Raw genomic sequence first — 23,044 nt, forward strand, 5'->3', positions numbered from 1 at the left:
ATCTTTGCTAATTTGTTGGAGTAGCTTCAGGAAACGAATACCATTGGCTATGTCAAATGTAGTAGAGACTCCTTTAAAGTAAGAACTGAGAACTCTCAGCTAGATAGAGCAGCATGAGGCCATTGATGAACTTGCAGAAAATTATTTTGGTGGAAAGTAGACAAAGAGATTGTAAAGGATAAAACTTCTTTTCCCACTCCCTAAATCCATACTAGCACTGGAAATCAGGGAAGTTGCCTGATTTCCAAAAAACCTGAGAAACTTCTCAATTAGAAAAATCATACCTAACACAGTGGCAATTTAACACTGAAAGGGACAGCAGATCTGTTTTCCCAGGAACCTTTAAGCCCCTGAAGAAGTGGGCAGGGGTCAAACCATCCATAGACAGCAGGCAGTGGGACTATTGAGCCACAGCAGGAACCCAGTGTTCGGTACTGTGAGTGGCACTGTGTCAGGGTGCAGCTGACAGGTCTCTGCACACACGAGCATTAGGATTGGAGGGAGAAGCAGATCAGTGTCCCAGGAAACTTCAGGTCATCCAATGGGTACCAGAAGTAGGAAAAATCAGCTGGGACCATGGCAAAAATCCTTCAGATTAATTTTTGAATTTCCCCCATTGAGTTGGTCAACCTCTTCCTAACCAGGATACACTGAAGGGAAGGAAGCTCCATTCTCTGTTCAGGTCGTTGCAACAAAATATCATAAACCCAGTGGCTTATAAACAATAGAAACTTACTTCTCATAGTTTTAAAGGCTAGGAAATCCAAGATCTATGCTGGACGATTTGGTGGCTGGTGAGGGCATTTTCTTAATAGAAGATGAGTTCTGTATCCTCATGTGATGGGGGGGATAGCTAGTGTTTTGGGGCCTCTTGTATAAGAGTGCTAATCCTATTCATGAAGGCTCTTCCTCCTAACATAATCATCTCCCAATGGCCCCACCTCCTAACACCATTATATCAGGGATTAGGTTTCAACATATAATTTTGAGGGGACACAAACATTCAGTATATAGCATACACCTCAATAAACTCACCTCAGTAACTCTGGAGAAGCTAGTGCTGTTGACTGGTTTGGACTGCTAAGGAAACAGAAGATGACTTTCATAGTTCCTGAGGAAACCCAACCTACTATAACCAGTTAATGCAGAGGTTTATTTTTCAACTTTTTTGAGATAATTATATGTTGAAATTGCAAAGGTAGTGGAGAGAGAGGTCCTGTGTACTTTTCAGCACACAATTACATCTTATGAAACTATAGTACAGTGTCAAACCAGGAAGTTGACATTGGTACCTGTGTGTGTATAGTCTTTATGTCATTTTTCACACGTGTAGATGTGTGTAAACACAGTAAAGATGCAGAACTGTCACCACAGAGACATCCCTCATGATAACTCTTTACATCCCACCCTCTGACCCCTGGAAACCACTAACCTTTCTTCTATCTCTGATTTTTTTTTTTTCATTTTGAGAATGTTATATAAATGGAATCATAGGGTTTGAGATCTTTTAAAATTGACTTTTCATTCATCATAATGCCCTTAAGATCATCCAGGTTGCTATAGCAATAGACTGTTCATTTTTATTACTGAGTAGTCATCCATAGTGTAGATGTGCCACAATTTAATCATTCATCATTTTAGATTATTTTGCTTGTTTCCAGTTTCTTGGCTATTACAAATAAAGCTGTATGAGCAATTGTGTACAGGTTTTTGCATTGACAAAAATGTTCTTTTATCTAGAATAAATGCCCAGGACCTGACAAGAACAACTCAGAAGAGAAAAACAACAACTCTATTGCTCTGGGCCCAGTGAAGGAAATCTGCTCAGTTCATGCTGAGGTTAAGAGAGAAAAAGAGACAGACAGACAGACACAAACCCAGAGGGATTTGAGTTTATTTAGAGAACACTTTGGGTAATGCGGAGACTTGTTTACAGAAAAACACAGGAGGCTGGTATAACCATCTTTAACTGTTTTGTGCTACTGTAACAGAAGACCAGAGACTGAGTAATTTAAAGAGAAAATAAATTTATCACAGTTCTAGAGGCTGGGAATGCCAAATCAAAGTGCTGGCTTTGGGGAGAGCCCACTTGTGTCAGGATATGGCAGAGGGCATCACATGGCAAGACAGTATATACAAGAGAGGGAAGAATGCCTTTCTTGCAATGAACAGTGTCTATTCATGAAGGTTCTGCCTTCATGACCTAATCACCTCTTAAAAGTCACACCTCTCAACATTGTTGCATTGAAGATTAAGTTTCCAACACATAATCTTCGGGGGAACACAATCAAATCATGATAGTTGGAAATTACGTCAGGTAATTTGTCAGGTCCTGTACTAGAATGGCAGCGATGGACAAGGTGAGAAAGTGACTGCATTTGAGATATAACCGAAAGAACTTGATTCTGGATGCAGCATGAGGGAGTTGGAAAAGAATGGCATCGACATTTTTGGCATGCACAACTGTGTATTATTTCTAGAAATGAGGCATATGAGACAAAATCTGGGGAAAGCAGTATGTTCATGCTGGACATGCTAATTTGAGATGCCAAATCACACCCATAAATAGAGGCCAACTAGCTGTATATCTGAAACTTGGAAGAGAGAGCTAGGCTGGAATTATAGAAAAAGAAATCCTGGGCTGGGAATGTGGCTCAAGCGGTAGTGCGCTCACCTGGCATGCGTGCGGCCCGGGTTCGATACTCAGCACCACATAAAAACAAAGATGTTGTGTCCGCTGAAAAATAAATATTAAAAAAAAAAGAAAAGAAACTTTAAGAAAAAAAAAAGAAACCTAAAAAAAAAAAAAAAAAAAGAAAAAGGAATCCTCATAATACAGATGAAGCCGTGAGAGTGCATGAAACCACCCATTGCAGGATCAGGGAAGAAAAGGATCTGGAGATAGCCAGAGAAGAAACCCCCAAAGAGACTAAGGAATGGTCAGAGAAATAGAAATCAGGTGTGATGTCAAGAGAAGTTCAAGAGGAGGTTATTTTTAAAGAAATAAATGGTCAATTTTAAATGTTAGGTTAGAAGAATCAAAACATACAACTTGGGCTGGGGCCATAGCTCAGCAGTAGAGTGCTTGCCAAGCACGCAGGAGACCTGGAGTTGATTCCTACCACCTCGTACAAAAAAAAAAGAAAGAGGGGTTGGGGATGTGGCTCAAGTGGTAGCGCGCTCGCCTGGCATGTGTGCGGCCAGGGTTTGATCCTCAGCACCACATACAAACAACGATGTTGTGTCCGCCGATAACTAAAAAATAAATATTAAAAAATTCTCTCTCTCTCTTTAAAAAAAAAAAGAAAGAAAAAAGAAACAAAACAGATATAACTTATAGCATTTAACTGACCTGGAGAATTTAATTTTAACTCAAGTAGTTAAGTTGTTCTGACTTTGCTGGACCTAGTCCTGTTTCATATGAATTACCAGGAAGCGTGCTGTTGAGTCAGCAAGCACTACCTCCCCATTAATGTAAAGTCTGATCACGAATTACAATGACTGATGCTGTTTGAAGCTTTTTGCACTTTGCACTCCTGTAGTTTGGTAAGAATTAAAAACTCTCAGGTTGGGGAAAGAACTATAATGTGTGTGTGTGTGTGTGTGTGTTTTAAACCACTGAGCCATATCCCCAGTCCTTTTTGAAGTGGGGACTAACTTGTGCAGGTTGGCCTTAAACCTGCAATCCTACCTCAGCTTTTTGAGTTGCTGGGATTATAGGCATGCACCACAGTGCCCACCAGCGTATACCATATTTTTCCTGTTTTTTTCTTTTTTTCTTTCTCTGTGTGTGTGTGTGTGAGAGAGAGAGAGAGAGAGAGAGAGAGAGAGAGAGAGAGAGAGAGAGAGACACAGAGGTAGATAGATAGATAGTTATATGCTGGGGACTGCACCCAGGGATTCATGAATGCTAGGTAACCACTCTACCCCTGGCCCTTTTTCAATCCATTCAAGTGCTTAGACCACAATACTCCAATGTTTCCTTTCAGGTGACTGATAAGTCATCTATGCTTATTATTTGCACCTCTGGCTCTATTACTTTTTCTGTTCTTTACATGGGTTCATCAATAAGGTAATGTAACTTTAAACAGTTCCATCACTAATAGTTCAATATATTCTAAACCAACTATCAGAACTTTCTGCAATGATGGGAATATTCTGTATCTGAATCCCCTGTCCAATATGGCAGCCACCAACTACATGTGGCTACTAAACTCTTCCAATGTGGGTAGTGTGACTGATTGAGTCAATTTAGTGAAAAGTGTTTATTGTTAAGTTAATCCTGTTGAATGTCTTAGAGATAGAACAGTACCCGCTAAATATTTGGTTTAAAAAAAGCTAGTAACTCACTACTGTTTTGCATTTAATTTTGCCTATCTTGCTAAATTTCAATCCAAAACTATAAGAAAAAAATTAAAAAAGGAAAAGGAAAAGAAAAAGGTACATTCATATCTTTTTAATAATTTAACATGAACATATTCTCTTAAAGATCTCTTCTTTACTGATAGACAAGCAAAAATAATTATTTAATGAATAAATAATGTTTTCTGGCAATAGCAGTAAAAAAACCAATCAAACAACAACAACAACAACAAAAAAAACTGGTAGAGGCAAGAGCTGACAAATACAAAAGCTTATATACAATAATTTATATGCTACTTCAGCTGATACTACCACTTTATTGAAAATATTCCTATTTAGGAACACTATACAAACAGTTAAGTGGTAAGAAAATAAGAAGCAGATTCCTTACTTTTAATTAGCTTGCAATTACCAGTTTCTCAAATGAGAATATAAACTACTTGTGATAGAAGAAATAATTATCCTGTCTATGGATGATATAAGCAACTTGACTAGAAAAGAACCAATGAACAGGAATCAGATATAATTCCAATTTGGCCAGTTCATTTTTATAAGTGAAACGAAATAGTCAATTTTCCTCATTAATATACTCAGTTTATCTTTACTTCCAAGATTCATAAAAATTTATTCAAATAATCCAACGAAGTCTAGCATTATGTTTTTTAATGTGTAAAGGATAATGAATCTCTTATGCTGTGATAAAGAAAAACTAGTACCTCATGAAAAAAGATGTAATTAAAGCCAAATATAAAATTAAAAAATGTAGCTTCTTGATATAGCTAAATCACTGTATTAGAAACATGTACATTACAGTTCTAAGAGTGGAGCAGGAGGCATTTAAAAGGTTCCATATGTTAACCAAACGGACAAATTCTCAAAGGATGAAAACAACTTATGAACCTATCAACATATTGCTGGGAAAAACTAATAAATTTAAAACATAAAAGTAGTGGGCAAAAATATCTGACTAGAAAGCAAAAAAAAAAAAAAAAAAAAAATCCCAGGTTTAATTAAGTTTTTTGTCCACTTTAAATAAGAGCTTATTTATTAACTTTTTTTCAAATGGGCATTTTTTATTTGCACAGATACATAAAAGTGATTCCCATTTTAAAAAACATACTAAAAACATACATTAACCACAAAAGTACTTACTTTGAAAGGAAAACGAGCATGGCTATTTTCAAAATAACAACAAATACAAGAAGCCAACTTATGTAAATCATGACAAGTGTACATCTCGTTTTTGACAAAAATAAGTTCCATTTTTACATTACTGCTTTATTATCAGCTTTTATATTAGATCCTCCAACCTTATGTACATTTACTATGAAATTTCTATCAGTATGTATAACTCAAAGGCACTCAATTCAGAGATTACAAAGTCCTGAGCTTAAGTATGGAACAGGATTCCCAAGTAAAATTTGAACATAAATAATTCTCAAGATCAGAGAACATGAAAATGTTTAAAACTGTAATATTTGATACATAAATAATTCATAACCTAATAATAAGAGTATACAGAATGTCAAAGATAAGACCATGTAAGGCAAAGGAATATTCTCAGAATCAAACTGATTTTTCCCTCATTCAAGTTCATTTGAAGGTCTAAAGCTGACTTTTGTTACTGTTGAAATCCCAGGAAAACTAAATGAGAAAAAAAAAAAAGCATGAAAATACTTAAGTTTTTAAAAAAGTTCCTCAGCTTAGTCTCCCCCAAACCATGAAAAACATATTTAATGATTAAAAACAACTGTAGACTGTAGATTGGAATGATATTAAACTAAATGGGGGAATTAAAATGAGTAGTTGAAAAAAATCAAAGGACAGCTTTAAAGGCACGAATTGAAATAGCATTTGTAATTGGCTGTTCAAATTATTCCTTTAGCATTCTTTTAGCAAAATAAAAATAAATTTACAGATGGATGAGGTTCACTTAACATTAGGCAGGATCAAATTTTAATAAAAATTAAATCTATATTTTGTGGCAAAGAAAAATTTACCTACAGCAATTTTCTACTAATGCTAAATTAAAAGCATGGGTTGACATCTTTATAATGCATGGTTTGGGATGTTTTCTTGGCTTTAAAATGCTTTTTCATATATGCATAGAAATGTGACAAATGTAAGAACTATCTTCTGAATTATCTGTACAGTTCATAAGGCCTTTGTTAATATTAGTCACCTTAGATGTGAATATCAGTAAGGCCATTAAATTAAAGCTGGCCTAAAAAGTTTTCAAAGTGCTACTGTTTCCAACTGATGAGGATCCTCAGTTTTCTGGATTTTCTGGGTGACGATTGTTTTCAGTTCTTTTTTCTGGTGATATATACAAGAAGTTACAGCATATATATAAAGGGAAGATCAGAAGCCTGCTGTCCAAGTTCATCACCACTTGTTCCTATAAGACAGATTTGTATGTTTAATGACAACTGAATAGCAATATTTAAAAAGCCAAATTAACTAAAAAACCAAGCTACTGAATTGAGTGAAACAAAAGAGGTAACATGGAACTAAGAGTTTGTGCCTGGAGACCAAGAGCCACAGCTCAAATCTCAAAAACTCTTGCCCACTAAATGTGTGACCCTGTCAACTGTAGCTTCCTTGCTATAAAATGGGGACAAGAAGAATATCCATTTTACAGGATTATACTGGAGATCAAATGAGACAATGTACAGAAGGTTTTGTAAAGCAGCTATATATTAAATAATAGTGGTAGTTATTTTCATTATTGCAAAAATTTCTGTCAAGTTCATATATACTTTATGGAAGAATTGGTGAACTGGTAAAGTGAACCTCTTACTTGGCTTCAGGTGGGGAAGTCATAATTATCATCATCAAGCAGGGTTTCTGCTCCCATTTAAAAGTTCCCACTGTCCCAATGACAAACATGTTACTTGTCTCCTGGCACATAAAACATTATCATGTAAAAGCAATTTCAGGTTCAATTATATCAATAAATACGGGAATGCTATGAACTCTCTCCAAAGACTGAAGCTAATTCTATACCCAAGAATGTCAAATATAACCATTACTGATGTTACAGATCTTTTTGGAATCTAACGTATGCTTTAGCAGCAACATTTAGCAAACAAAACAAATCCTGAGTAAAAGAAGCAACACTGAGGGGCTGGGGTTGTGGCTCAGTGGAACATTGCCTAGCATGTGTGAGGCACTAGGTTTGATCCTCATGGTGTTATGTAAAAATAAATAAATGTTTTGTGTCCATCTGCAAATTAAAAAAAAAAAAGCAGCAGCAGCAATAGTGAAATGAGAATTCCTACTTTTTGAATATTTGAAATACATTCCATACAATAGTGTGCACTAGTTTCACTATTTAATCTAGAGTTTTACATTTTTTACTGAAGCAATGAAAATGAACTAAAAATAGAATATTGATTGACTCTAGTAGGCTTAATTGAACACAGATTCTGTGTTGGGGGAGTAGCAAGATAATTGGATAAAGATAGGGAATACAAACATACTCCAAGCACACGCTTGCGCTCACGTGCACGCACGCACACACACACACACACACACACAATCTCTGTACCCTTCAAAGCAGGAGAGTAGTATTAAAAAAAGAAAAATATTTTTAAAATAACAGTATTAGTATTAAAAAAAGACAATATTGAGACACCCCCCACCTTGCTGACTGTGCTAACAGTGTCACCAGAGAGGAATGATGTCAAAGCATAGTTGATCTTTAGATGCTCAAGTCACTTGGTCCTAGTCAAAATTTGTATCAGTAACTTGGGTGAAGGACAAATGCTTTGATGGTATGACAATAATAACCAAGATTCTGTACCATGACAAAGCAACAGCTCTAAGATCAGCAGTCTGGGTTTTGAGTATCTGTAGGGCTGGGGTTGGGTGGGGCAGGCAAAAAGGGCTAATTCTGGGAGAAGAAGGAAGCGAATATGGACATCACTTGGAGCCTATAAGGGCACATCCATTTTTGAATATTAAATTACATTCATCCCCATTCTCTATCCTCAAGATGAACCTTGTTCTAGCTTTATCAAATCTTTAACTCCACCTACAGGTTCAGTGTAGACCTACATCTGCATTGAAGCACATTTAAAGTTATATGTCATTTTCCTTGTTCCATTGTGGAAATGGAAGCCGGGGAGCCCATTGATTTACAGCAGCAGACATCTTCCTAGGTTCTCAATTCTACGTTCATATGATTATTTCTTCATCTACATGTATAAATTTGTCTGCTTCTCAAAGCCTCATGCTACCTATTCTACACCTATTGCTTCCCCCATATCCTGTCTTATCTGTTTATAAATTCTAGGATCCATAAATCCAACTTGCTACTGTAAGGTTTTCACAGAGTTATAGAGCAAGTCAAATTGAAACAGTTGACTACTGGCTGTTATCTATTTCTTCCTTTCTGGGTAATCTATGCTTTCACTCTTATAGTTTGGCTTTGACTCCCCATATTAGCTCTCAAATGTCTCATTTGGTTAGTTTTTTTTGGCCCACTAAATACCAGTGGTTCCTATCTGGGTATCCATCTTGTTGTATTCTCTTAATTCCTATGGGTTATCTTTTCCAGTCATTATTTCTAGCCCATTATTTGTAAACTCCAGGCCCATTTACCTACCAATCTATCAAATTTTCACATTGATGCTCTCAAATGTGCCCTAAATTGAATTCACCACCTCTCTTTTTACCATCACCAACACTTTAAGTAATATTTAATCTTCCTTCCTATAATTCAAAGTTCAGAGAAAAACCACTACTATAAATTGAGTTGCCCAAGTCAGAAAATCAGGAGACATCTTTCACTACTTTTTCTCATCCACACACAGTTAAACACTGAATTCTGTCAAATGCACTTTATTTCTAGAACTTATCCACATTTCTTCATCTCCACTCTTAAGTTAAAGTTCTCATCATTTTTTATCTGGATCATAGCACATAATCATTTTCTGTCATCATCATGTCTCTGATCATTCTTAAACATTCCTGAGAGAACCTTCTATAATGCAAATTAACATTCTTGTGAAACAGTTATAAAATAATTTTACAAAAACCACTAGCTTTCCCATGTTATCAAAAATTATTAGAAGAGATTCATATTGCATTAGCATATATAAAATATTTATTAGCATTATAGTTTCTGGAAGTATACAGGAACCATGTAAACTAAATTCTAGAGAGAGGAAGATCTTAGTTTATGTGAGAATATCATATGCCAGAGGGATAATATCAGTTTCCCACAAACTATTCTATATATACAGAAAACAAAATCCCAACATGAAATTTGACAAAATGATTTTACCTCTGATTCAGGAGAATAATAATATACAAAGAATTCAGCGATTTTTGTTTTTGTTTTGTTTTGCAATACTAAGGATTGAACCCAGGGTGTTTTATAAAATGGGGACAAGAAGAGTACTACATCCCTGATCTTGCTAAGTTGTTGAAGCCTGCCTTGAACTTGTGATCCTCCTGCCCCAGCCTCTCAAGTTACTGGGATGACAAGCATGTGCCACTATGCCCAGCCTTCCAGGGATTATTGGGGAAAAAAAAAAAAAGAATGAAAGTGTTTTTTTATTAGGTATTAAAATGTGCTTTAAATTTAACCTAATTAAAACATTGCAATGTTATTTTTATAATAAAGAAATCAATAAAACGCTTCTAAAATAAAAGTAAGTTTATAGGGATATATATGCTATGGCTTGATTGATACACCTGGTACATTTCAGAGATATCATCAAACACTCTAATGTAAATCAGAAAAGGAGTAGGAAAAAAATACAGATGTCCATGTATGCCTAAGAAGAATGAGGAGGCCTAAGGATCACACTAAAAGAAGTCATTAAAGGAAAAGATTAATAAATCATCTTAAAGACTGAAAAGATAAATGACAAAAATGAAAAAGTCAACCTATCACAAATGGTATTCTTCACCTATATGAGCTGTTAAAATATTAGCATGAAAAATGAACACCTTAATAAAAGATTAAAAAAATATAAACTGTCAACTTACACAAGATGGTAGTCAAATAAACATACAAAACACAACTATACCAGTAACAAGCAAAGAAATAAAAATCCAACCTAATATAATTTGTTTTCACTTAATTTATTAGGGAAAAGATTAAAAAATTATAATACACTATACTGGGTATACTCTGTTGCTGAAGGAAGTGTATGTGGACAGTATTTTTGGAGTGCAATTTTGGCCATTAGAAAATGTATATATGCACCATTTGATATGAATTCCACTTCTTGAAATTTATCTTTAAAATTTCAGAAATGTTCAAAGATAGAGGTATATTTCTTTCTTTTGTCTTGAGTACTAGGGATTGAACCCAGTGCTTTACCACTGAGCTACATCCCTAACTCTTTATTTTTTATTTTGAAAAAGGGTCCTGCTAAGTTGTTTAGGTCCTTGCTAAATTGCTGAGGCTGGCCTTGAACTTGCAATCCTCCTGTCTCAAGTCTCCCAAGTCACTGGGATTAAAGGTATGTATCACTGTGCTTGGCAAAGATACGTGTATCTCTTAATAAGAAAAAAGAGAACAACTTTATCCAATAAGGAGAAATTACTTAAACTAAGGAACAGCCAAAACATCTAATATGCAGTTAATAAAAATAATGTTGTAGTTATACATTTATCGGTAAGAAAAGCTATGTATGGGGCTGGGGATGTGGCTCAAGCGGTAGCGCGCTCGCCTGGCATGCGTGCGGCCCAGGTTCGATCCTCAGCACCACATACAAACAAAGATGTTGTGTCCGCCGAGAACTAAGAAAAAAATAAATAAATATTAAAAATTCTCTCTCTCTCTGTCCCCCCCTCTCTCACTCTCTCTTTAAAAAAAAAAAAAGAAAAGAAAAGCTATGTACAACAAATTAAAAAGAAAAAAAATTATCAATTACTATATCATTATCTGATGCACACAGGTTCTCCCAGCCTTGGGTTCCAAAGAGGACTCATTCTTTCTACTAGGCCCAGGTTAGGTGAGCCCATTTTGTCTCTTCCCAAGACTTAACCACTAAGTCATCATGAAATTCCCAATACTGAATGTAGGCTATGTAGAAGACAGAAGACAACACATATTATTCACTGTGGATGTCAAGGTTGCAAGAACCAGATCAAACAAAGAAGCTCTGTGACACTGACCTGGCCAAGGTCAATACCCTGCTCAGACCTGATGGTGAGAAGGCATGTTTGACTGGCTCCTGACTGTGATGTCTGAGATATTGCTAACAAAATTGGGGTCATCTAAATAAAGTCCCAGCCAGTTAATTCTAAATATATATATATATATTTTCACCATCAAAGCAGGTTAGCTGGGTATGTGGCACATGCCTATAATCTCAGCCACTCAGGAGGCTGAGGCAGGAGGATCAAGAGTTCAAAGCCAGCTTCAGCAAAAGTGAGGTGCTAATAAGCAACTCAGTGAGACCCTGTCTCTAAATAAAATATCAAAAAGGGCTGGGGATGTGGCTCAGTGGTTTAGTGCCCCTGGATTCCCACCCCAGTACCAAATAAATAAATAAAATAAAAAATTTTAAAAAGTAGGTTATAAAATAGTGAATAGATCCTATTTTGAAATAACAATGTCAGCCATGATGTACATATGACTTTTATTTCTGCTTATTTATGCTTTCTATTTTTCCTACAACAAACATCTATGCTATTAAAACATACATATGGAGCTGGGGTTATGGCTCACTGGTAGAGCTCTTACTAGAATATGTGAGGCACTCGGTTCAATTCTCAGCACCACATATAAATAAATAAAGTTATATCAATAAGTAAAAGAAATACTTTAAAAACCCACATATATATAACTCCCTAATTAAAATCCTTCCCAACTCCATCTATAGTCCATCATGTGTTGGCTCTCTTTGTATTGAACTCTTCCAACCCTCTTTGAGTTCTATGAATGAATCATGTGTACCCTTCCTCTATCTCACTCATTTGAGGTATCCATTTACTTTTCAACTTTCCCAGAAAATTTTTTTTTTTTTCCTGAGCTGTCTTCCTTTCTCTCCCTTTAATAACCCTACCTACCCTCAACCTCATACCTACCCTCAGTATGGGCTAAAGATTTCTCCCTCAATGTTACATGCTATTCTGAGCTTATCCTATCATCCATCCCATTTATACCAGTCTACATTAGCACAGGCTCTTCCTGTTTATTTCCTTCACTATTGCGTAGAACATAGTACAAGGTAGGGACACAATGTCTGCTAAATGAACAAATACCTTGGTTTGGTATTTTTACTTTTCTGATTGCTTTAAGTCATCATTATTTATCTATCTATGTATCTATTTAAATAATTTTTTATTTATGACTTAAGTTCCAGGTAAAGGGCAGTCATTGTCCTTTCAGTTTCAGAGGTTTTGGAAGGACCAATAGAGAATTTTCAATGGAGAAAGATTTTAATTTTCTCATTATGTATTGCCTTGAAATGGTCATTTTCATATACTACCTACCTCATCTCTGTCACTAAAGTTTCAACAATGGTTGAAGAACCTTCTATACAAATGCCATTTAGAAATTCTCATCTATGGCATGTGAGGTTACTTCTAAGGTTCCTCGCAATGCTAAGAGGATTCCATGATGGTCTTTTTGGTCTAAGGAAAACTGCTATCTTCTCAGAATTTATGTGAACTATCCAGGCTGTAAATCCTTTCATTATACCTTTGAAATGTTAATTAGGCTTTTGTTCTTGTTTTTGTATGGGGGATTGAACCCAGGGGTGCTCTACTAGTGAGCTACCTCCTCAGCCCCCCTTTTTTTTAAAAAATATTTTTATTTTTTAGTTGTAGTTGGACACATACCTTTATTTTATTTATTTATTTTCATCTGGTGCTGAGGATTGAGCCCAGGGCCTCAAACGTGCTAGGCAAGCACTCTACAGCTAAGCCACAACTCCAGCCCCAGCCTGTTTTATTTTTTTATTTTGAGGTAGGGTCTTGAACCCAGCACTTCGCACGTGCTAGGCGAGCACTCTACCACTGAGCCACAACCCCAGCCCCCTGATTAGTTTTTAATAGAAATAAACTTTCTCAATATTTTAACACTCTAATTTTACTATCTGAAAATAGTTTACCTTGTTATAATATTTTGAAACATCTGCGTACACATGATGTATGAAAAAACAAATGAACTTAGAATTAATTTGGAGAATGTTACAGATATCTGTTATAAAATTAATGTGCTAGAGAAAAATGTTCTTTTAATGTTCAGGAGCTATGGAGACACACTGGATTATTTTTAAGATGTCTACCATTAATGTACAAATAAATACACTTAGATATACAGTGTATCAAGTTCATAACTTTTTCAAGATATTCAAGATAAACAATCATTTCCTTATTATCAGCTTCCCCTGCCTCTCAAGTCAAATTGTGTTTTGTACTTTCATTTTTGTTGGCCCAGTTATGCTTCTATAGATACAATATCCCTTATTTGAAAGGCCTGAGACCAGGAAATGTTTCAGATATTAGAAAATCTGCAATATACATAATGAATTATCTTGGGGATGGGACCTAAGTCTAAACACAAATTCAATGTTTCATATGTAACATACACACATAGGTACTTTTATAAAATATATTTTTTTTTAAAGAGAGAGAGGGGGGAGAGAGAGAGAGAGAGAGAGAGAGAGAGAGAGAGAATGAATTTATTTTTATTTTTTAGTTCTCGGTGGACACAACATCTTTGTTTGTGTATGTGGTGCTGAGGATTGAACCCGGGCCGCACGCATGCCAGGCGAGCGCGCTACCGCTTGAGCCACATCCCCAGCCCATTATAAAATATTTTTAATGATTTTGTGAATACAAGTATTTTGCTGTCAGACACGTGTGGCACTCAACAAATTTCAGATTTCAGAAAACCTTTGTGGATTAAAGGTTTCTGGATTAAGGATACTCAATCTGTAGTGGGATCAGCTAAGTGCAGAAGTGAATGTAGCACTTTCATCTTTACTTAAAAACAAACAAACAAACAAACTTTCAAACCAATCTTTAAATCAAATATCGCTTTAATGTCAATTCTATTCTCAAAAAAGGATTCAAAACATGAATATTATAATGACAACAGAAAAGTAATCAAACATACCTGATCCTTTTCAAGTGTAAGTATTTGATAGCCAGTTGTTCTACTGCATATTAATTTTCCACTACTGTCAAAAGAAGCCAAACGTAACCTGCAATTAAAAAAAAAATAAACAGGAGATATTTTAAACACAGATTAATTTAAGCAAACCTCCCTCACTTATTTCTCTTCCATATTCTGTTTTTTATTTTATAAGAGACTTCAAAGTCTTTTCAGACTATAAACTGATTCCATTTGGATTTATAAACATATGCTGTATACATATGTGAAATATAATTTGAAAATGACTTTTCAAAAATCTTTTTTTGGGGAGGGAGAGGTCAGAGGATATAAATGACTTTTTATTATAGTAAAGTACACATGATTTAAATTGTTCATTTAAATCATTTTTATGCAGCCCTGTGGCATTAAATACACTGATAATGCTCTGCAACTATCATTATGACCCATCTCTGAAACATTTTCTTCTTCTCCAGCTGAAACTCTGTACCCATTAAACACTCACTATTTCCCCTTCCCAGCCCTGGCAACCATATTTAATCTGTATGAATTTTCTTTTTTGTCAACATATTTTATGTGTACCCCCTCATATTTTTTCTTGGTGTACTAGAATTATGGGACTCACTATTATACATTCATATATGCACATGATATAATAATATAATTGGTCAATATTATTTCTTAGAATTTCCTCTTTCCTTCTCCTCTTCCCTGGTCCCTTTCTACTGGTCACTCTTCTATTTTCATGAGATTCCCCTTCTGTCTCTATGAACTTTTCCACTTAAAGAACCTCATATGAGTGGTCATACAATATTTGTCCTTTAGTGACATGCTCATTTCACTTATTATTATGTCTCTGAGGTTTGTTCAAGTTTAGCATGTGTTAGAATTTCCTTCCTTTTAAATACTGAATAATGTTTATTATATGTATGTTACCACGTTTTAGCTATAATCTGTCAGTGAACACATGGGTTGCTCCTAACCTTAGGCTACTATGAATAATGCTGCTATGAACATGAGTATACAAGTATCTGTTCAAGGCTCTAATTTCAATTCTTTTGGGTATACAGGCAAAAAAGGAACTGCTGGATCATACAGTAATTCTGTGTTTAAATTCTTTGAAAGCATCATAACATTTTCTTTCCTTTTTTATAGGGGGGTGAGGGAGGAGAGCATGGGATTAACCCCAGGGCTTTGCACATGCTAGGCAAGCACTCCACCACTGGGCAACATCCATAGTACACAGGATTCCAATTATTCTATATTGTTGTCAACACTTATTTTGTTTTGAATAATAGCCCTCCCTAGGGTGAAGTAACATCTCACTGTGGTTTTGATTTGAATTTCCCTTAGCATTTTTTTCATGAGCTCATTAGCTGCTTGTTTATCACGTTGGAGAAGTTTTATACAAGTCCCCCCTTTTTTTTTTACAATTTTTTTTTCATCAATGGACCTTTATTTATTTATATGGATTGCTGAGAATTGAATCTAGTGCCTCACACATGCTAGGCAAATGCTCAACTACTGTGCTATGATCCCTGCCTACAAGTCCTGGGGATTGAACTCAGGGCCTGATACATGCTAGGCAAGCCCTCTACCACTGCCTTTGCTCTTTTTTTTTGGTACCAGGGGATTGAACTCAGGGACACTGAATCACTGAGTAACATCCCCGCCCTTTTTATATTTTATTTAGAGATAGGGGCTCACTGAGTTGCTTAGGGCCTCGTTAAATTGCAGCAGCTGGCTTTGAACTCATGATCCTCCTACTTCAGCCTCCCGAGCCGCTGGGATTACAGGTGTGTGCCCGGTTCCTTTCCTCATTTTTTAATTTTTTTTTTAAATCATGTACATATAGAAATTGTTCTATATGCATTCTGATTAACTCCTATCAGATATATAGTTTACAAATATCTTCTCCCATTCCAATGCTGATAGTGTGCTTTGATGCACAAAAGTCCTCAGTTTTGATGAGGTCTAATTTATCTATTTTTCTTTTGTTGCCCATCCTTTGGATGACCTATCAAAGAAACCACTGCCTAATCAAATGTTGTAAAGATTTTACCCTGTTTTTTTCTTCTGAGGCCAGGTCCTATGATAGCCAGTGCTCTACCACTGAGCTACTTCTTTGGCCCCAGTTTTAACTCTTATTACCAAATAAATGTGATCCACCTTGAGGTGATCTTTATATATAGTATAATATAAGTATAAATATATGATTTAAAAACAATCTGCTCGCTGGGCACATGTGCCCAGCAACTCAGAAGGCTGAGGCAGGAGGAACCCAAGTTTAAGGCCAGTCTTGGCAACTTAGTGAGATGGTCAGCAACTTAGTGAGACGATCAGCAACTTAGTGATAAGATCTTGTCTCAAAATAAAAAAAATAAAATGGTCTGTGGATGTAGCTCAATGGTGAAGTGCCCCTAGGTTTAATCTCTAATTCCAAAATAAATAATTAATATGGAAATAATCTGTTCATTAACTATTTCCCCATTTGTTAACCTATAGCATACTCTCCAGTAAAAGGCTGCCAGTTCATCTGTCAGGCAAATCTGGATATATCAAATCTTGTAGAAAGTTAAGGATAATACAAGACATATTGGTAGAAAAGCACCTTGCCATATTTCTAGTTTGGATATTTTATTTACTAGCCATAGCAACAAAGCTTCAAACTCAGTTATCAGTCCTTTATCATTCATATTCCAGCCTATTCATTCTAATATACTAGCTCTTTTGATTTTGATTATTAATAATATATTTCATAGAAATGGAGTCTTACCAGTTCCTAACACTTTTGCATATTCTGTATCTTACGAAATTGGTATAAATTATCAAAGTTTTATTTTATTTCTTCTATTTCCTCTGTCGTGAGGAGAGTGGAGTAGGTAAAACTCATCCTACCTAAATGCTATGCTCCTTCGAGGTTGTAAACTGACAGATCCGCTACATGGCTGATTCAGTGTATTGCGTTTGAAAATGATGTACCGATTGGTGTAAGTTACAAGTAGGTCAAAGCCGAAGTTAAAACCTGTCCATCGCCAGCAGTACTAAAGACACAAAAGAGAGATTTATTTCAGTTAATCACATTAGCAAGTAAAAAATAAAAAGTTCAAAGTTACTTTTTTCCCCTCCTAACTCCAGGTATTTCCCTCATGGAAAGCACTTTTGTCAGTGCTTTTCTCTTAAGGCTTTCCAGAGAACCATATACCTAGTCAGAAAAGCAACCTTTATGACCATAATTCCTTAAGCTGCTTTCCTACTATGGCCTCTTCATGCTCTCCATACTGCAATTCTATCATAAATAATAAGGTTTTCACTATAATTCTAAGTAATATTGCTTACATACTGGGAGTCCAGATGGAGGCAAAAACCCATTAAAATCCACTTTACTTTAAAAACACTCTAATACCTCAAGTAATTAATCAAACAGACACATGATTGGGTTATTCTCAATACCATCATAGGGTTGTAAGTTTGCTTATTCTACCAGACAACTGTTAATAAGAGAGGTAAGGTACCACTGGATAGAGAAATAAAGTTAGGGCTTCAAGGGTTTGATGGGCACCCTGAATTAAAACATTAATTCAATATTTAGCCAACACACTGAGTACATATACCAGACACTGCTTTAGGCAGTGGAGACATAGCAGTAAATAAAGTTTCTGCCCTAGTAGAACTTATATTCCACTATGTGAATATGTTTGTGTGGTAGAATGGAAGATGTACAATTCACATGCTCTAGAAGAGAAGAGAAGGTCAGAAGAGTCACAGGGTAGAGGAGGGGGCTTGCAGTTGAGAAGCCTGCCTGCCAATTTATACAAGTACACAGGAAAATCTCTCTGAGGAGGATAGGTGAAGGATCAGATCAGGTAGCTATCTGGGGAAAGAGTGTAACAGCAAGTATAAAGCTCTAAGGGTAAAAAATATGCTTGGCGTATGTGAGGATCAGCAAGACAGGCTATATGGATGGGGCAGTGACTGACAGTGTTAGAAACTGGAAATGAATTCATAGAGGAATTTGAGGGCCAGAAAAGATAGGGTCTAATGGTCTATGGTAAGAAAGAGCTTAGATTTCCTCTAATTGTGGTGGGAGGTGAATGGAGGCTAATTAGGGAAGGGAGTGACATAATCTAACTTACATTTTAAAAAGATCACTTGGTTGAATATAAAGGAGGCAAGAGTAAAACAGCACTAATGAGGCCACTCCAACAGCCCAGGCAAGAGAGAATGGTGATGTGGACTTGAGTGATAGTGGTAGACATGCTAAGAATGTATTTAAGGCATAAATCCTTGAAAATTTCTTATGGAAAACGAGAGTGGTATGAAAGAAAGAGGAATCCAAAATGAATCCAAAGTTTGGAGCCTATGCAATGGCCTAATGGAGGGGCCATCTACAGGCTGCAGAATATATGGGAAGGAGGTAGTTTATGGAAGACAGAAGCTCTGCTTGGGATTGTTATATTAGAGATCTACTAGGTATTTGAAGAAGATGCTATTTGAGTAGCTGGATATATGAATTTAGAGGTAGGAGTCATCAGGGTACAGATAGGCTGTGACATCATGAGATTCTATGAGATCAATTACGAGGAGCACAGGTAGGGAGAAGTTCAAGGACTTGAGCCTCTAGTTAAAGCAACATTTGTTGAATAAGAGAAGGATTTAGCAAAGACTAGAAGGAGCAGCCAATGAAGTAGGAAGAAAACCAGCAGAGTACGCTGTCCTAGAAGTTGAGAAAATCTTTCAATAAGGAGTGAGTGAACAAAACTGTCAATATTGCCAAAGAGTTTTCAGAAGAAAACTGACATTGATTACTTGAACTACTCGATTTGGCAATGTGGGATCACTGCTGATTCTGGCATGACAGTTTCAGTGAAGTTGTGCTATGGAGTAGATTCAAGAAGGCATCAGAAAAGAAGAAATATAGTGAACAAATACAGGCAACTTTTTTCAATGAGTTTTGCCTAAAAGGGAGAGAAGAGAAATGGAGTGGTAGCTAGAGGAGAATGTGGAGTCAAAATATTGTTTAAGATGGGTGGTAATGCAGGATGATGTTATATGCTAAATGTGAATAAGCCAACAGAAGAGAAAAACTGATTATGCAGGAAAAGGCAGTTATTACTGTAGGAACAAAATTTTTGAACAGAGGAGAAGGGATGGGATTCAGTAGGAGGACAGGGGATGCACTAGGACAGAAGCAGACAGTTCAGCCATTCTCTGAAGAAAAAAAGCACAGTGCACAGCTACAAATTGGTGGAACTGTTGGTAAGAGGATGTACAGATTCTCTTCCTATTGTAGTAAGAAGCAAGACCACTGGATAAAAATAAGGGGAGTAGTACTGGATAAAAGACAGTAAGAACAATGTATTGTATGTCCTACTGCGGTTAAAAAATTGCTGGAGTCCAGGTACTTGAGGGAGAGAGCTAGAAAGATAAGAGGAAGTAAAGCCTGAAAAGGGATGCTTGAAATAAGAGATTTTGAAGGTGGTAGTTAGTTGATTAAAAAAAAAAAAAAACTTAGGATGTCCTCATGGTAGGGTGAAGCACAAGATTACTGGGGGAAGATAAGGGAACAGACATACTGAAAACACCAAGACTGGTAATAAAAGTAGTGACAAGTAATGACAGTGAGCCTATGAATGATGGCCACAATAAGGGTCTTAGGTAGTGTAAAAGAAGAATTTGCTTCAAAGGAGCTGTAGTCCAATGAAGGACAGAGGAGGAACAAAATCTGAAAGCAGCAACAAAGAAGAACAAGAATAAATAAGACAACTGTTCCTCTTGCACACTCAGAACATTTATCACAATTGTGAATACAAACATAATTAACTTTAAAAATTAAAGTTAAGCTTGATGTGGTGGCACATGCCTATAATTCCAGCTACTCAGTAATGAGGCAGGAGGATCATGGTTTGAGGCTAGCCTGGACAATTTAGAAAGACCCTGTGTCTCAGAATAAAATGAACAAACAAAACAAAGGGCTGGGGATGTAGCTCAGTGGTAGAAAGCTTGCCTAGCATGATTGAGGCCCAGGGTTTAATCCCTAGTATTGAGAAGGAAAAAAAAAATGAGGGTAAATGTGGAAGAAAAGGGATCAAATGGGTATACAAATTAGGCTAAAATTTCTGTTAAAATGAAAATCATGATTAGGCTTTAAAAATCAATTTAATAAATAACAATCAGCTTTTAAAAAATTAAATAGAAAATAAGTTCGTTGGACACAGCAAAGGTAAGTATTATTTTAAATATTTATAAATATGCATATACACATACATCATGGTAAGATAAAAAGGTAATTTTGGGGGGGGGGGATTCTGAGGATTGAACTCAAGGGCACTTGACACTGAGCCACATCCCCAGCCCTATTTTGTATTTTATTTAGAGACATAGTCTCACTGAATTGCTTAGAATCTCACTTTTGCTGAGACTGGCTGTGAACTCAGGATCCTCCTGCCTCAGCCTCCCGAGCTGCTAGGCTTATAGCTATGTGCCACAGCAAAAAGATAATTCTTAAAATACATTTACACAATAAAATACACAATACATTTATTTCATTCATTTATTTATTTTTATGGGGTGCTGAGGATCAAACCAAGTGCCTCACATGTGCTAGGCAAGCGCTCTACCACTGAGCTATAACCCCAGCCTCAAAAAAGGTGATTCTTAATGTAATTAGCAATCAAAGGGTTTGACTATCTTTGATTTAGGGTAATTAAAAAACAGAATGACTGTTAAGACTATGTAATGTTCCCACATAACTTCCCTTTTTCTTTTTTAGGGGTGATAGGGCCTTGTTAAATTGCCCAGGCTAGTCTTGATTTGGTGATCCCTCTGCCTCAGCCTTCCGAGTAGCTGGGATTATGGGTACTTGCCACCATGCCTGGCTCATTTTACTTCCTTATCTTGATTTCTGAATTGCTGAGGGATCCTCTTCTCAAATGTCTTATCTGGATCCCAAATTTAAGTTCAACAGTCTCATGCAAGGCTGTGTAATTTACCACTGAGCATGGTAGCTGAAACTCATTGCCTAGGACAACATACTACTAGAACTATCAAATAAGCTCTCCATAAGCATAGTAGGTATCATGATGGATATACAAAGTGCATTATGGTTATAGAGTTCCCAGACATTTGTTCTATTAGTTTTTATTATGAAGAATTGAAAACATATGAAAGTACAAAAAATAGTTCAATGAACCACACTTTCTCAACTATCTGTATGAGAAAAATTTAAGAATCACAACCCATACTTACTTCACCATCTTTGGCAAGCTTTCTACCACATCTCATGCTATTTCCCTCTAGTTCTTCTTTATTGATTTCTTGAGGCCTAAAAACATACATAAGACAAGAACTTCCATAGAAAATAGGTAACTGGTAATTGAAAAAGAGCTGCAAAAAGTTAAAAAGAACAAGGGCTGGGGATAAAGCTCAGTGACAGTGTACCTTAGGTTCAATCCCCAGTATCACAATAAATAAATAAAATAAAAATTAGAAAACTAAAAATAAATAAAACAAAAAGTCTCACTACTTGATTTAAATATGTACACACACTTTTTTTTGCGGGGGGGGGGCATGTATAGATAAAAATAAGAATGTATTGGGCTGGAGGTGGAGTGTAGCTCAGTGGTAGAACACTTGCCTAGCATAATGAGGCCCTGGGTTCAATCCCCAGCACTGCAAAAGAATAAATAAATAAATAAGAATTGAGAATTTGTTGATTAAATTTAGTCCATTACCTTGCTAAAAAAAAAAAAAAAAAATCAAAATTCTTCAATGTCTCACTTTTGCCCTGACTTCTAGATTTATTTTTATTAGGGCTCAGCCAAATCAGAGAAAAGGGGGAAAATATGAAAATGCTGTTTACCAGGAAAATATAATGCTTAAAAGTCTAATTGCTAAGTAAAAGAAATTAAAGTCTATTATTTTTATAAGATGTGACCTAATTATTACCTATCACTTGATAGTACTTATTTTATAGGTAAGCCAGTTTCATTTAGTATAACTCTACAAAATCATTGTCATAGAAAAAAAAGCTGTATAATACTATCTATTATCCTTCAGTTTATTCCTTACTTTAAAACTTTAGTTAACTGAGAGAAACCTTGTGCTTTTAAGTTGTAATAACAAATGGCATTATTATTATTTTGGTATTCCAAATAAAATACACTATATTCATTAGTTTACATATAAAGTGCCTAGAAACTGGAACGTAATATATAATCATAATAAATAAATGTAAATAAGACATATTCTTCATGTCCAAGTACTGCACCCTAGTAAATAATTGGACATAATTAATAATCATAATAATGTGGAAAGAGATGCTATGTTAAAACCACAAGGGCACAGATTTATTGCCCAGAGTGGAGGAGGAGATCATGACAGAGTGTTTGTGTTTAGTAGGACTTGTGTTGGAGTGGAGGTGGGAGGCTTATCTGCACAGTGGGAAGGAATACATGCAGAAGGAACAGTAGGCTACATATAAAAAAGGGACTGAAGAATAGAATATAAATGGAGAAAGAATTTAGTGCAGCTGGAATATAAGATGAACAGAAGGACGGATGAAGCTAAAGGCATCTGAGATAGACTGCTGAAGGT

General features: G+C 35.9%; 1 protein-coding gene across 2 annotated transcripts in view; it reads right to left on the reverse strand.

Annotated features, from left to right (window-relative positions):
* Nucleotides 1-4,490: 4,490 nt before the first annotated feature.
* GMCL1 (germ cell-less 1, spermatogenesis associated) overlaps nt 4,491-23,044 on the reverse strand; it is a 47,024-nt gene continuing 28,470 nt past the window's right edge. The window contains exons 11-15 of one of the 2 annotated variants that reach the window (XR_014018525.1): nt 21,698-21,773; nt 17,348-17,493; nt 14,453-14,540; nt 6,545-6,760; nt 4,491-6,006 (exon numbers count right to left, since the gene is read on the reverse strand). Coding sequence is in view for 1 of the 2 variants with exons in the window: in XM_081264450.1 (XP_081120576.1) it covers nt 6,632-6,760; nt 14,453-14,540; nt 17,348-17,493; nt 21,698-21,773 (439 nt within the window). In the remaining variant the exon portion in view is untranslated. Of the gene's footprint in view, nt 6,761-14,452; nt 14,541-17,347; nt 17,494-21,697; nt 21,774-23,044 lie in introns of both variants that reach the window. The other variant, XM_081264450.1, reaches the window with a different exon arrangement.

Source organism: Spermophilus citellus (genome assembly GCF_964194105.1).
Source record: "Spermophilus citellus genome assembly, chromosome: 13".
In the NCBI taxonomy this organism is placed as follows: Eukaryota; Metazoa; Chordata; class Mammalia; order Rodentia; family Sciuridae; genus Spermophilus; species Spermophilus citellus.